The 15,110-nt window shown below is 46.8% G+C and overlaps 1 protein-coding gene across 1 annotated transcript in view; it reads right to left on the bottom strand.

The window, feature by feature from the left end:
* Positions 1-203: 203 nt before the first annotated feature.
* The window catches only part of KIRREL3 (kirre like nephrin family adhesion molecule 3), a 173,956-nt gene continuing 159,049 nt past the window's right edge, over positions 204-15,110 (bottom strand). Inside the window, exons 11-16 of the mRNA XM_021000632.2 lie at positions 12,499-12,697; positions 10,646-10,681; positions 7,283-7,390; positions 3,549-3,658; positions 2,064-2,150; positions 204-1,464 (exon numbers count right to left, since the gene is read on the bottom strand). Coding sequence (XP_020856291.2) covers positions 1,021-1,464; positions 2,064-2,150; positions 3,549-3,658; positions 7,283-7,390; positions 10,646-10,681; positions 12,499-12,697 — 984 coding nt within the window. The 3' untranslated portion in view covers positions 204-1,020. The remainder of the gene's footprint in view (positions 1,465-2,063; positions 2,151-3,548; positions 3,659-7,282; positions 7,391-10,645; positions 10,682-12,498; positions 12,698-15,110) is intronic.

The raw sequence follows: 15,110 nt of genomic DNA, 5'->3' as shown, positions 1-15,110 counted from the left end.
ATCCCCCTGAACCAAATGGAGTGAGAGTCAGACTGTACTCCACTCCCACAGAGTGGAGGAGACTGAGAAATATTCCATGCCCAGATCTTCCTGTCCACTCACTCAGTATCCTGACTCTTTTCCCAAATCAGTTCCCTTTGTAATCATGTAATCATTTTCACAATACCCTTCACCACTTTTCCATTGAAAGAATCCTGACCAGAGAAGCTCTCACACCTCTTATATTAACTCCAGTTGTGCTATGGGGGTACACAAAGCAATGGGGAGCGCAGAGAGGTTCTGTGTTACAGAAGGAGGGGTGGGTTTTGGCAGGGGCTACTTTCAGTGCAGAAATTCTCCCTCCTCCTCCCTCTCAGTACCATCAGCCTCCAAGTGGGTCAGCCCCTGCCTCAGAATCCAGGGATGTTGAGTCCAAAGACAGAATTGCAATAATATGGACACAAAACACGAAACAGAAATGGGGGGATCCCTACCAAGTTGGTTGAGGGGGTGCATCCCACTCAGGACTGCTGTTGACTTCCCAGTCTCCAAAGTAGTAGCTATGAACAGCAGGGAAAGATATGGAGTACTTGGGGTGACAGTGCTAGGAAGAGATTCCTGATTTCCCCAAGACTGCAGAGGGGTACAGGAACAAAGAATGGGGAAATATGGGTACCTGGGGGATAGAGCCCCAAGAATGGACACCAGTTTCATTAAAGCAAAGTGGTAGCTGCTACCAGTACCTGTGGGAAGAGAAGGCAGCAGAGCTGGGGTCACCGGGAAATGGGCTGGGGGCAGGAGGTTGTCCAGCATTGGGCTCTATGCCTTCAGCTATGCTCTTTGTCCATTATTTCCCATGCCATGGTCAGGGAGAGAGATTTGTGCTTGATTAGAGCTTTGAAGTGGGATGGTGGGGGGGGGGATGATGCTGTCCTAGGGATCAGCTAGTCCTGGTGTCCCCTCCATGGTACCCACAGTCCCCTTGGACATCAGGGCGCCCTATTCTCCCTCCCCAATCCCTTTCCCATGGGTCTGGTTCCTTCAGACGTGAGTCTGCATCCTCCGCTGCAGAGGTCGGCTGGGATCCGAGTTCTGGGAGGAGGACTGGGAGTGGTGGGAAGAAGAGGCAGAGGCCTTGCTGGCCTTGTCAAACTGCACATAGCCATCCTGCTTGCCACTGCTGCTGACGCTGCTGTCGCACTGTGTGTCCAGAAAGGAGCTGCTGTCACTGAGTGATCCTCTCTGGAACTCACGCTCACACAGCTCAATGGATGAGCTACCCATGCCCAGCACAAATCTCTGCCCATAGTCATAGAGTCGACTCTGGCCACTCAGGGTGCTGTAGATGTTGGTGAAGGACATGCCTGTGGGCACTCGTTGTTTTCCGGCAGGGCGTAGGTCAGGCTGGCAGCTGGATAGGGAGATGGTGGGGGTAGAGTGGTGCTCCTTGAAGGTGTTGACACTGTAGTAGCCATTGGTGGGGTCCTAGACAGGGAAGAAGAAAAGCATGATTGTGCCAGGCTGGAGAGAACCCAACCTGGTATTTTTTCGTGCTTGGGTCAGCCCAATGTGATTCACCAGAGGATAGGTGTTCAAAGAAGAGAGGGGCAGGGTTTCCTGGGGCCTCTGGAAAGATGGAGACACTATGGGGAGGGGATTGACTGGAGGGGCTTTGGAGTCTAGGGCACCAAAGGCATAAAGCACGTTGGCACAACTGTTTTGTGAGTAATCTGGGCTTAACAAATGCTTGTTGAATTGAATTATATGAGTGATGTGCAAATTGAATAATCATCCTGAATACTCTGAATAATAAGACTATCCTCCAGAGTTGGAGCAAGGAGCCCTGACACTTCAAGCTGTCTTTGTGTGTGTTAGGGTATGGTGGTATCACTTGAGTGGGGGGCTTGTCCCTAGGATGGCCTTCTGCCATCTTTCTTGCCCAATGATAATCAGGGGTCTTGGGCTTCCCTTGGATGTTGGTGGCCTTGCATCAGCTGGGTGTTGGAACCTGGAGTCCATCTGTGATATTACTGCCCTCCATCTCTGTAAATACCCACAACAGCCTTCAGGACATTACTTTTTACCTTTAGGTTCTGAAATTCCTTCTCCTCCTCCTTGAGCACCTCCAGCTGCTTCAGAACTGAGTCCTGCTGGAATTCCCCTCTATCCATCTGCAGTACAAAGGAGGATTTTCAGTGGAAGGGGGATGAGACAACATTCCCATTTTCCCCAGGGGGTTTAAAACAGAGGCCTGTTGAAGATGGCGCTTTTCTCAGCTACTTTCACTGAAGGGCAGAGAAGCTTGGAGGAAATCTCAGTTTTTATTATGTTTGCTTCTCAGTCCCATGTCAGGAGAAGAGATAGAGGGCACTGGGGCTTTTAGGATTCTATTTGCCTTGGTGTAGGCCTTGGGGGTTACCCTCTAATGACTCTGCTTTCCAATTACAGGGAAACCAAATATTGCCTACGAATCAGAGCCCCGGCCATAATGAATACGTGGCAACCTTTATCTAAAACATTGCCAGAGGTTTATGAATATGAGCTTTATCTGCCAGAAGACAGATGATAATTAGACATAAAGTTAATGATAAACTCATGTCCATGATGTTAGTAGATGCTCCATATGCTTTTGTTATGTTGAACTTATAACCTCCATGACGCATACCCTTGTAACACACATCATTTCCTGTTTCTCACATTTCTCACTTGTGATGTTTGTCCAAGGTCCCAGTTTATTCCATGAACAGGGCCTCTTTCCTGCTCCCCACCCTGCCCTCTAACTGGTCTCTTCTTAGAGTCTTAGGGAGGGGACATTTCTATCCTGCCTCATCCCCTTCCCACCCTGTCCTTTCCTCTCTTCCAGGATGACTCTGATTCTTATTTGTTCTGGGATCCTTCCTGCTCCCTTATCCACAGAAAATCCTTCAAGGATGTCTTTCCTTGGCCATGAAACCATGTGTGGGTGGGTGCGGGTGGGGAAAGACACAATGGGGTTGGTTTGGCCTTGGACTTCTCATCACTTCCCCTCTGCCAGAACACATTCATTGACCTTCCTAGGGAATATAGTGGTACCCTGCAGGTTTGGATTAGGATGGGGAGCTCAAGTGGGAGGCTATTAGGATGGGAAGCTGGCCTTGTCCATAGCCCTATGGACACCAAGGAATAGCCCTCCTGGAAGGAGCCATCTGTGGGCTTTCCTGCCAGCCCCAGCACTTGTCCAGGGAAACATTATGTTACCACCGAAGACTGGGTTTGTCCTCTCCTTGCCCCAGGAAGCAAGTGGATATTTTCTTAGAGATCTGTGAAAGAATTACTTTTTTTTTTCTGCTGGGGTTGAGGTTGCTGGGAAAAAGGGGGAGAGTGCAGAAGCAACCTTGGGCTGAGCCCCTGGACTTGCTGCTGTATCTGGCCTTGTGGTGATTTGCCCTAATTGGATAAAAAAGGGGGTGGGGGTGGAATGTGTTCTCTACTTGTTGAATTGAACTGCTAACTACTATGTCCCTCATGCCCAGGATCTTGAGGGGTTGGTGCACGTGGGTTTGAACAGGGGCAAGGGACAACATTTTTACCATCAGCTGCTTGATGGTGGGGTGCTCCTCAGCATCTCTCCCAGAGGCGGGCTCCTTGTGGACGATCTCTACTCGGATGTCATTCTTTGCCGACACAACGCCTTTCAGATCTGAGCAGAGAGTGGGGAAGGACAGAGGATAAAACTACTCTCGCCCTGTCCTCACTCCTCCGTAGGGAGCCATTCCTGCTTTTCACCTTTATTCTTGGGATCTGTCCCTATTCCCCATGGTTGCAAATGGGGGACCCTGGTCTTCCTGAGTAAAGCACCTCTGTGCAGCTATTCTTTAGTCTAAAGATCAAAAGGACTCATGAGCAAATAGCCCTGACTTGAAAATGTAGACCTGATGTTTGTGGCTATCTGAGTTCCCACCATTTGAACTATATATCAACCAGGTATTCAGCGATCCCTAAGATACTGCTTAAAGAGCACAGAGCATATTTTAGGGTCCTCCAGACTTTACTGCTTAAGAGGGGAATAATAACAATAGCCAGCACTTACATAGCACTTTAAGGCTTGCAAAACACTTTACAAATACTATGGGAGATAGGTGCTATTATTCTTCCTATTTTACAGATGAGGCAAATGAGGTTAAGTGACTTGCCCAGAGTCACACAGCTAGTTAAGTAAGTGTTTGAAGCTGGATTTGAACTGAGGTTTTTCTGACTCCAAAGTTTGTTATTTTAGTGCTTGGTACATACTAGCCACTTAATAAGTGCTTATTGACTGACTGAATGGAAGTTCAGAATTCTTTCTACCAAGCTGTCTCTAGATAACTCATAGGCTTCCTAGTTCAAGAAGCTTACTGTTGGGGGACTTGACTTATCAGTTCTTCTCTACCTCCAAGGAAACCCTCTTGGGGCATGCATCAGCTTCAGCTTTTCTGCTTTCCATTCCTGGCTGACTTATGTCTTCGTCATTTGCCTTCACACAGTGGCTGCAGTCTTCAGGTTTGTGGTCACTCCAGTCATCAAACCTGATTACTTTTCCTCATGCACCGTGCCATGAAAGGACCCTTCCTCTATTGGCAATTGAATGACGTTATTACTGGAAATTTAAAACAATTGTGCACTATAAAATTGTAAGGCAAGGGAAAGGGTGGAGCTGGCAGCTGGGCTAGGACAGGTGTGAAATGCTAATTGGACTCAGCTGGTTTAGTTAAGTCAGCAGCTCTGCAAGTGGACTGAGAGGGAGAGGCAAATGCACTGCAAGTGGAGACCTGGTGGGAGGAACAGCAATGGGCCAGAGTTTTGAAGTCAGAAATGAAAAGGAGTGAGTTTTAGGAGTTTGGCTAGGGGCAGCTCTGTCTGGGACCATCTCCAGGAATCCTAGCAGCTCACCAGATGGTGAGGCTAGGCCTAGATGCTCATGAAGGGTGGCAGCTAGGTGATGCAGTGGATAGAGCACCTGCCCTGGATTCAGGAGGACCTGAGTTCAAATGTGACCTCAGACACATAACACTTGCTAGCTGTGTGACCCTGGACAAGTCACTTAACCCCATTGCCTAGCAAAAAAAAAAAAAGAGAATATGGTCAGGACAGGATTGAGAGTGGGATCAGATATGGAGAGACTGGGTCGGGTTGGTCCTGGAAATTTGTGTCAGCCATCAAGGGTTAGATTCTGGATAACTTAAGATAAAATGCCTATACCTTTTTATGTGTTGTCTTCTCTCTTTAGAATGGTAAGGCTTCTTGAGGCAGACATTGTCTTGTCTGCTTATATTTCTTTTTCCCTCCCTCCTTCCCTCTCTCCAATCTATCCACTTAGTTAATTGTTTGATATTACTTTCGTCTTTTGTTAGTTAAGTTATTTATGTATGTATTTTTTGTAATATTTATTGTTACTTTATTAACAATGTGGCTTACAATTTTTCAAGTAAAAAGGGGATTTTTTTCATTTAGAATAAAAATTAAAATGTAACTCTGAATGTAGATTTTCATTTATTTACGTGAAAACATATATACAGAATACAATCTTACAGCAAACTAACAACATGCCCTTTGTCCTGCAAATTTCAAAAGTTTATTTATGTATTTTTAAAGACCTAACATTTTTCTCAGGTGAACAGAACAGTGTTTTCCAACCACTGATCTGTGGCAAATTTTTTAGCAATTTATAAACCTCTTACTATTAAAGATCCTTACCTTTAAGAGGCTAGCTGGTACAGTAGATAGAGAACTGGGCCTGGAGTCAGGAAGACCTGAATTCAAATATGCGCTTAGAGGCTTACTGGCTATGTGAATCCTGGACCTGTCATTTAACCTCTACTTACCCATTTCCTCAACTGGGGATAAAAACATTGCCTACTTGTAATGTTTAGCCCACTGCCTCTATATGATAGGCTCTATATAAATTCTTCTTATTTCTCAAATCCTATAAACATAACTTGGCTTAAGCCTTGGGGAGTTTCTACTCAACAGGGCTGAGCTGTCAGAGGTAAAGAATTTAGATTATTTTACTGGTTAGAGGCACAGTTTGGATTGGGAAATACTGCCTTTGAGATTAGGTGTGGCTTGGTGGCCCAGTGACAGGAAGAAGAAACCATGAATCCAATAGCTCTGTGGTAGCTTGAACCCATTAGAAGGAAGTAAGACAAAACTTCAGGTTGGGTGGGTTTTCAGGTGCAGCTTCAAATGTTTGAGACTCTTTCCAGTCTTGGTTCCTATATTTTTGCTTCCATTTTTGAGCCTTCATATGTGCTTGTAAAACCTTCCTCATATCTGACCGTCCCTTGCCTCCTTTCTGCTAATCAATGCATGTCCTATCCTTCAAAACTGCTCAACACTCACTGTGGGGAAAGCCTTCTCATGTGATCTCTTCTAGGCCTGTAAAACCCCATTCACAGAATCCAGGAATATTAGAATGGAAAGAGTCCATTAGAATGTCATCTAGTCTAACCTACCACCCACTGCAGGAATATCTTCTGTAGCATCCCTGGCAGGTGGTAATTCATTCTTAACCTGAACACTTCTAGTGATGAGGTTGCTGCTTCACCTGGCAGCCCATCCTATTTTCAGAAAAGGAATTGTTGGAAAATTCCTTCCTCTATTGAGCCCAGTTTGGCTTTTTTATAAGTTCTACTCATTGGTAGAATAACTTCTGTTGTTGTTCTGTTATTGTTAGAATAAAACTTCTGTTCTTTGCAGATGACACAGAGTAATTCTCTTTCCAGTTACTTAAGGGAAGATAATAATCATGTGTGGTTCTCCTCTTCTACTGTAAACCCTTCCCTCTCCCCCCAGTCTTCTTTCTCGGCAAAAAATGTCCAGTTCCTTCAACCACCTACTCCCAACATTCCTGGTCATGTACATGCATATGTTGCCATATAATTGCATAGTGTTTGTACTCATTGGTACACATTCCTTGTATTCTCTCTTTCGGACTGTTTTAAGTATATGTGTCAAGTTTCACCTGTTAGGCTAGAAGCAGTCAAGGGCAAAGAGCAAAAAGAGCAAATCTCCTCTCCCCCCTCCCTTTTCCCTCCTCCTCCTCCTCTTCTTTTCCTCCTCCTCCTCCTGCTGTTTGCTTTGCATCTCTGCCTAGCAAACAGGGCAAGGCTTTATACGCAGAAGGGAAACTGATTGAAAATATTGGGGGGACTGGCCATATTGTGATCAGGGTCCCATGTTAACTGTTTTGCAACTACAGGACCTACTCAGAGTTGAGTGGTCCAATTCTGGTTGTATTCTCACCCTCCCACCCTGAGAAGATCCCAGATCCCCTGCTCCTCCATACTTCTCTGGGAACGGGCACAGCAGAAGGCCACAATGGTTGCCATGAGGACAAGGAAGGCCACACCGGCTCCCACCGCTACCCCAATGATGACAGACATTGGCACGGACTCTGTAGGAAGAAAGAAAGCACCTATTATGGTGGTGGTGTTTGGAGACTCAGCTCAGTCACTCCTTACAACTCTTCTCTACCACTGTTGGTGTGGGTAGAGCCCCTTACAGGTTGGGGGGGGCACACTTAGAGGGACCTCCCTCCTTCCTGGGAAATGGAGAATCCCACCTAAGTCAGACTGATCTAGGACCTCTGGTGGTGGTGGGGGTACTGAGGGAGGGAAGTGGTATGAAGGTGACAGAAGGGACTGAAGAGGGAATTGGGACTGGTGGGAGAGGACTAGCAGGTACAAACATTGTGGGGTAAAGGGCAGACGTGCTGAAGGAAGTGGGAGCAAAAGGACAGGAACTAGTCACTGGTAGGAGAAAAGTTCTGGAAGGCAGAAGGTGAGGAATGAGTGGGGCAAAGGAGGATGCCTTTGGGTTACAAATGAAGGACAAATAAGATGTTCAAAGAATCCACCAGTCAGAACCCTGGACGGGAGAGAATTATCAGCTCATTTTTGTTTTGTCTTGGGAAAGAGCTTAATGATCTCTGCCCTTGGTGGCTCAGAAGCCTCTGCCAAACTTCCAGGGGGCACAGAATGGATGGACAAATGGATGTTTGGGCAGCGTAGCTTAGTGGGAGAGCCTTTGGGAGAATTTCATAGCTGTGTCATCTTCAATAAATACAGTCCTCCCTCTCCAGGAGAGATAAGTGGGTCAGGGTCAGGGTTCTTATCCCCTGATTATGTTGTTCTCTACTGTCCTTGAGCCCACAAGGAGGGGCCACGGACAACAGAACAGTGAGACAACTGTCAGGAAGCAAAGGGGACACTCCCCTTCAGTCTAAAGAAGACACTTCTCTTTTACCCAGCCCTGCTTTTCAATATAAACTGGTCTACTGAACTCTCTGCTGTTCTCTCTCTCTGCTGGTCTTTCTCCTTGTGACATCTCTGCCACTTGCAATTCTGACCTGACTCACGTGAGAAGGCATCCAGCCCTTTCCCTCCCTGGGGTCTTGGACTGGGGAAGCTGACTCATATTCTTCTTTTGGGAAATCCTGACCGGTAACCTCTCCAGGGCTGAAAGGCTCACCCAATCTAGGTGAGCCAGCCACATGTTAGCTCATCAGGTATCAAATCACTGAATGGTAGAATGGGAAGGGACCTTAAGGAACATCTAATCTAATATTCTCCTTTTCTGGATTATGAAACTTAAACTCCAAGAAGGGAAGAGACTTGCTCAGGATCTTACAACCTGTTAGTGGCAGATCAGAGTTTTCTGAGTGACAGCTGCTGTCCCCTGAGCATCTCACAGGACGGGAGGTGTGATAGCAGGTAAGGGATCCTGGAGAGTGAAACTGGCTTGATGTCTATGTTTGGCTTGATTAAAAAACTCCAGCATTCAGGATCTCAGCCTTCCCCTAGCTTTTCCAGTCCTCTCCAATCCTCCACCTTGGTAGTGCATGTTCGATAAGGCAGACAAGGCCATAGGGCAATCGTATTTTCTGCAGAGGTCTCTGGAGTCCTTTTTTTCCTCCCCCAAGAGTAAAGAGAGGTAGTAATGGTCTAAGGCCCTGAGAGTCTAGCTGAGGGGCTCTCATACTGGGACTCTGCCCATGTAGACTATTTGGAGCATCTAACCCTGCTGTCCAGGGCCCCCCTTTTTTTGTGGTTCCCCAATGGGAGGGTGGAGGGAAATATAGGAGAGACGGGGAAAAATGATCCTCTGCCCCAATCCTTTCTTCTACCTGGAGCTAGGAGTCCTTGCAATGAGAAGGGGGACTTAGAGGAGCTGGGGATGACTGTTAGTAGACAGATGGAAAATGAAGGCAGGTAAGAGATACTTTTCTACTCTGCCAATGGAAGCTCTCTGCAGGGGTGTTAGGGAGAATATTATCCTATGGGTCAAGACCTGACAGTAAGAGGAAGAGAATAGTGTTTAACCTCCTGCCAGACACTGTCTCTGCCTGGCTTCCAGGGGCTCTCCTGTGGTATCAGTGCCTCAGGAGTGTGCAGGGGGCACTGAATAGACAGTAGGTTGGCTCTGAGAACCAGTCTGGTCTAGGAGAAATCCAATCCAACAAGTGTTAACTGGGCTAGAAAGACACTGGAAAGAAGCCTGGGTTTTTGGTCAGAAGAATTGAACTTGAGAACCAGCCCCCTCCCCAATGTAATATTGGGCAAGTCCCTTAAAACTCTCTGACTCCCAATTTCCTTCCCTAAAAAGGGGATAATGCTTGTACTACCTACCTTCTAGGGTTGTTGTAAAGATCAAATGAGATCCTGCAAATACGGGCTTTTTAAACCACAAATCCCTGAGTGCTGGTTATTAAATAGAAAAAGGTAGAGATAGGGTAGGAGGAAGTTCAAGTTTCACATATGTGGTAACTGGAGAACCCAGCAGTTTCCCAAGTCCTGATAAGGCTGAGGTGGCTGGTAGATCTCTTTGGGGCCAGGGTGGTTGGTAGATCTATAAGAGGACAGGGCATAGAAGTTCCCAGGACAGAGCACAGTTCCTGTGAGACTAATGGGGTTAAGGCTTCTTGTCATCTGTCTGGACTCTGATTTCCTTTTCAGGTTTTGTACCAAGCCTCTACCTCCTATGCCTCCCTCATCTTGCTCCTGCCTGGCACTAGAGCAGAACCCATCCAAGCAAGGGAGGTTTGGTGCCAAGTTTGTTGCCAGGTGACTGGAGAGATGGGCATTGCCCAGTGACCTAAACCTGACTATACGGTGCCAAGTATCAGTCAGATAAGCCTCAGGTAAGAGGGCACAGACGCTAAGAACACACCAGGGGTGGAGTTGGCAGGACCCTGTGCATCCCAGCAAGTGACAGGCAAGTGGTTGCTAACTATAAGAAGTCATAGGCCTTCTGGGAGTCCAGGGACAGATAGGGCAAGGAGAGTGATACCCAAAGGGTGCCAAAGGGCAGAACTGTTCCTCAGGGAGTGGTCAGAGCGAGAGCAGCAGGCCCTGGATGAAAAGGACAGTAGGGGGTGCAGGCAGTGGTGACAATTCAAGGACCAGGCCTGCTCCCAAGCATTGGCAAGATCAGGTCCCCCAGAGTCCCTGTTCTGACCTATGTTGGGGTGAAGGAGGCTCCCTGGAGAGCCTCCATTTCTGCTCCCTTCGTACAAGTTGCAGAAGTCCTCCCTAAATTGTCAGAGTAGTCAGTCTGGGGCCAGCAGAAGCCTCCTTCTCCCTCTTAGGTTTCCACCCCACCTAGGCAACAGGGCCCTTCCCACCCCTCCCCTGGGCAGCTCCTTTCATACCTGCTTCCAGCCCAGCTCCCGACTTCATTTCCGTACCTGTTTGGAAATAAAGCAAGTGTCCACAGCTGGGCCGGGGTGGGGGTGAGGGGCAAGCTAGCTGGGAGGGCCTGGGTGAATGCCAGAAGGGAACGCTCTTCCTAATCATAACTCCTAGACCACCCAACAGGCTCAGCCCTGCAGAGTAAAATTCAGAATTTATTCAGCCAGAGTTAGAGACACCAAGGTGGGAGGGGGACGAGGTGGGTGGGGGTGAGAAAAGCAACAAGGGCTAAGGATACCAGGTAGAGGGCCAAGGAGGGGAGAGAAGCAAGGACCGAACATTAGGGGACACGCAGGAAGAGGCTAAGGGGCTTCAGGATGACATGTAGATGATGTCATGCAAATTATGCACCAATAATCATGTAAACTAGAACTACCATTGGGAGAATGGATGTCAGGAGACAAGCATGATGGCACTGAGGGTCCCAGGAACCTATCTCAGGCTCCTAACAAGTTAGGAATCTCCAATCAGAGTCTGGGTACCCAGAGCTCAGGAATGAAGTAGAAATGGCCCTGGACTCAGGGGCATGGCCTAACCCCCACCACTCTGCCTTCTGTACCCAATATCATCCCTTCAAGGAAGTCAGGGTCAGGGCCAGGGCCAGTCCGGCTTGAACTACCTCCAGGGCATTTCTTCTGGGGGTAGGGGGAAAGGAAAATCCTGAACTTTTCTAGTGGGAGAGAGAGCAGTTGTAGCTTGAAACTCTGGAACGTAGTCATGTGACCTAGCCTTCAAGGGATTAACTGGGACTGGCTGGCAGAAACTGAATCTGAGTTGTCCCTGGCATCTCACTTCCTGCTCCTTTGTTGCCCAGAGGACGTTCTGGATGCGCTGTTTTTTTCTGAGTGCCCAGATATGGCCACACCCCTAATTGGCATCTGGAAGAACCCACTCACTCTGGAGTTTGGCTTCAGCCCTTAGTCAGGGTTCAGCTAGAATCATCTTTGCACTGCTTGGGCACCTCAGAGATAGCACATGGCTAACCTGGACATATTCCCTGTCCTCATGTCACTGGAGAGTGGACTGCAGCTGCCTCTGGAGCTTTTCTGGTTCTAGAGCTGGGAATACCTAGACATCTGGGTCATAAATGGGGAGTGGGGACTCTTCTTCCTCCCCCTTTCCCCCTTGTCTTCCTTCTAGCTTGGCTGCCCTCTACCCACCCGCTTAGCACAAGCCGTTGGTCCTTTCAGCTGGCATATCTAATTCTATGTTCATGGCAAACTTCAGGCAGCTTTTACAGAGAAGGGTTTCTTCCCGACCATTTACTCTGGGTTGGGCATCCTCTGCGAACTCTCCTTGAGCTGGGCTATTTTTTCCTGTTTTCTTTCTTGAAGACAGAGCCAGTGTTCCCATCCTACCAACACCCTTTCTGCCCCCTAGTGTCCACTCGTAGGCCCTAGATTTCTGCCCTTAAGCAGAGGGCCACCCACAATGGTCCAAATAGGGGTATTTGACTGGGGATCTTTGTGAAAGCGGGAGAAGGAACAGAGCAGTTCAAGCGTAGCTGCTGCTGGGCCTGCTTGGAGGAAGTTGACTCAGTCTTGCACAGTTGGCCAATAATCTTTCTCACGGACATACGTGAAAGTCAGAAAAAGAACTTGAGTCCTGTTATCTTGCATTTGCTATGGGCCAAAACCTCCACTTTTGCCAAACTATTCTACGCTCGAAGACCTTTTCTGTCTCTCTGTGATACTGGTAGAATTTTGCCTCAGGTATTCCAGTTTTCCAGCAGACTGCCCTCCACAGCCCTGAGTCAGGGACCCTCCACCCAGCTTCTCCTCTCTCCCTCATCAGCTTTCTTGGCCGTGCCCACCTTGCTCCTTGAGTCGTATTATCTCTGTGTCAGAGCCAAAGCTATTCCAGGCTGTGCAGTTGTAGATGGTCTGGAAGTCAGCCCGCACTATGTTGCTGATGGTCAGTGTGGAGATGACACCCTCTTCAGTGTTCACAGTCTCAACTGTGTATCGCCCTGAGGTCCCCGACTCAAGGACATTCTCCTTCCAGGACCATGCCTGGGAAGGCCGAATAAGAGAAAGATTAGTCACTGATGCCATCTGAAGCAGGAGGGCAACACCCTCACCTTCCACCTTGAGGCCCAAGCCTCTGAGTTTTTTAATACACGCGTACACGGAGTCAAGAGTTTGAGGTAGGGCTACTTCAGAAGGCATTTGCCCGAGGGAACATGAGGAAGCACCCATTCTGTGTCCTTTTTCACATTGGGTAGGGAGCAACAGCTGCTAGAGCTCCTTGACTTTGGCCTGTCTGCTTTGGGGAACCTGTCTGACTTCAACAGAAACATGTACTTACAGGAAGAGATCTTACAAATGCACAAACATGGGTATACACCATTATATACTTATACATATGTAAACAGAGTCATTCTTATGTAAACACACACACACACACACATTCATTCTAAATAGCTCTATGGAGAAATGCCATCCTTCAGAGGGTGTTCTGAATGGGAACCTAGGCTTGCTTGTGTGTGGAAGTCTTAGTACTTGTGTGTGTCTGTTGTATCATAGATCTAGAAGTGCAAGGGGCCTATACAATCCCCTCCTTGTACAGATGGGGAAACCAAAGCCAAGAATGGTAAAGTGACTTGCTCAAAGGCATGCAGGTGAAAAGTGACAGAGTTTGAATTTGAACTCAGGTCCTCTAATTCAGAAGCCATTATTCTTTCCACCACACCGTGTTTCCTGGGGGTGAATTTATACAGACCTGCATGTAGATGAGTGCTTAGGGGTGCTGATGAATGGAGGGGTAAATAAGTGCGTAGAGATGTGTGTGTGTAGAGAATCTGAAGGTGTAGGAGTGTAGTCATTCATTGCTTGGATTCTGGTATGTGTCAGAGTGTGTGTAGAAGTATGTGCATGTGTGAAGTGTGTACAAGAATAGGCAGGTTGTGGGGCAGCTAAGTGGCGTAGTGGATAGAGCACTGACCCTGAAGTCAGGAGGACCTGAATTTAGATCCAGCCTCAGACCAAACACTTGACACTTACTAGCTGTGTGACCCTGGGCAAGTCACTTAACCCCAATTACCTAAAAAACAAAACAAACAAACAAAAAAACCAAGAATAAGCAGGTCGTGTGCTTAACAGTATGACTGAGCAGGATCATAGAGGATTATAGCTGGAAAGGACTAGTAATCAGCTGGTATAGGCAACCTTAACCTCTTTTGTGTCACAGACTGCTATGGCAGCCCAAGGACCCCTTCTCAGAATATTATTTTTAAATGCAGAAAATAAAATATATAAGATTATAAATGAAACTTAATTATATTGAAATACAGTTATCAAAATATTAAAAAATACCCATAGAGAGCAGGTTAAGAACCCCTCATCTAATCCAATCCCTTCATTTTACAGATGAGGGAGAGTAGGCACAGAGGTTAAATGACTTGTCCATGGCTCCAAAGCTAATGAGTCCTGGATTCCATCTAGAACCTGGAGTCTAGTGATCTTTCCATGATACTAGTAGCTCTCCCCACATGACAGTAGTTGTACTATTTGTACCTACAATTGAAGGAAACTATTCAGATGACAAAAGCAGTACCATTCAGTAGTGCTTTGAAGTACTTTGTAGTTACATAAAGACCAAAATCACAGCTCCAGATAGATAGACATGTGGATTTGTCAACCCTCTGAAATGACCCGCTGGCCTCTCCCCACCCACAGGGTTCCTGGCTGTGCTATCCCTAGCTGTACCAGCAATACAATGTTTACTTTTATAAAAAGCACCTTCACTTACATTTCCTGCAACCCCTGACAAAGAAACCAGACAAACAAGACTCCAGCGGCCCCTGTTCTTGCAGCTTGGATGTTTAATTTGGTGTGGAGAGCACCTACTCATGGTCAGGCCTGCTAAGCTGGCCCAGTGTTGAACTTTTCTCCAGGGACTGTATTAACTAAGTTCAGAGAGGCCCAGAGCCAGGAAGGACATAGAAGTTTTTAAGTCATAGCAACTTAGAGAGATTATCTGCTAAGGTGTGAAGGGGGTTACAATTTGTGTCCATGTGGATAGAGGTCAAAAAGGTTACAAAACTCATTGGTTCTTGGAGAATTCCATTACAAATGTTCGGGGTGGGGCAGGTCTTAACCTTTAAAAAAATTTTGTCAGGGACACAGAATGATGTTTTAAATAATTGAAGGAAAATGCCAATTTTCAGTGAGACATTAGTCAAAATAAAGATATATATATATATATATATATATATATATATATTTCCCAATCCAAGTATATGTACCACTTGAAATCTATCCACAAAGTCCAGGGACTCTAGGTTAAGAAGCACCATGCTACATTATAGGTAAAAAAGGATTTTATGGCTTAGCAAATTATTGCAAATATATTATATGTAATAGCTAATTATTGCTAATAATTGTTTCTTTGGGGAAATGCCCACTAAGCTGGAAACAACTGACC

The sequence above is a fragment of the Phascolarctos cinereus genome, unplaced genomic scaffold, assembly GCF_003287225.1.
Source record: "Phascolarctos cinereus isolate Bilbo 61053 unplaced genomic scaffold, phaCin_HiC Scaffold_726;HRSCAF=1367, whole genome shotgun sequence".
In the NCBI taxonomy this organism is placed as follows: Eukaryota; Metazoa; Chordata; class Mammalia; order Diprotodontia; family Phascolarctidae; genus Phascolarctos; species Phascolarctos cinereus.
Note: the sequence above shows the minus strand (reverse complement) of the source record. Positions and strands in the feature narration are given on the sequence as shown.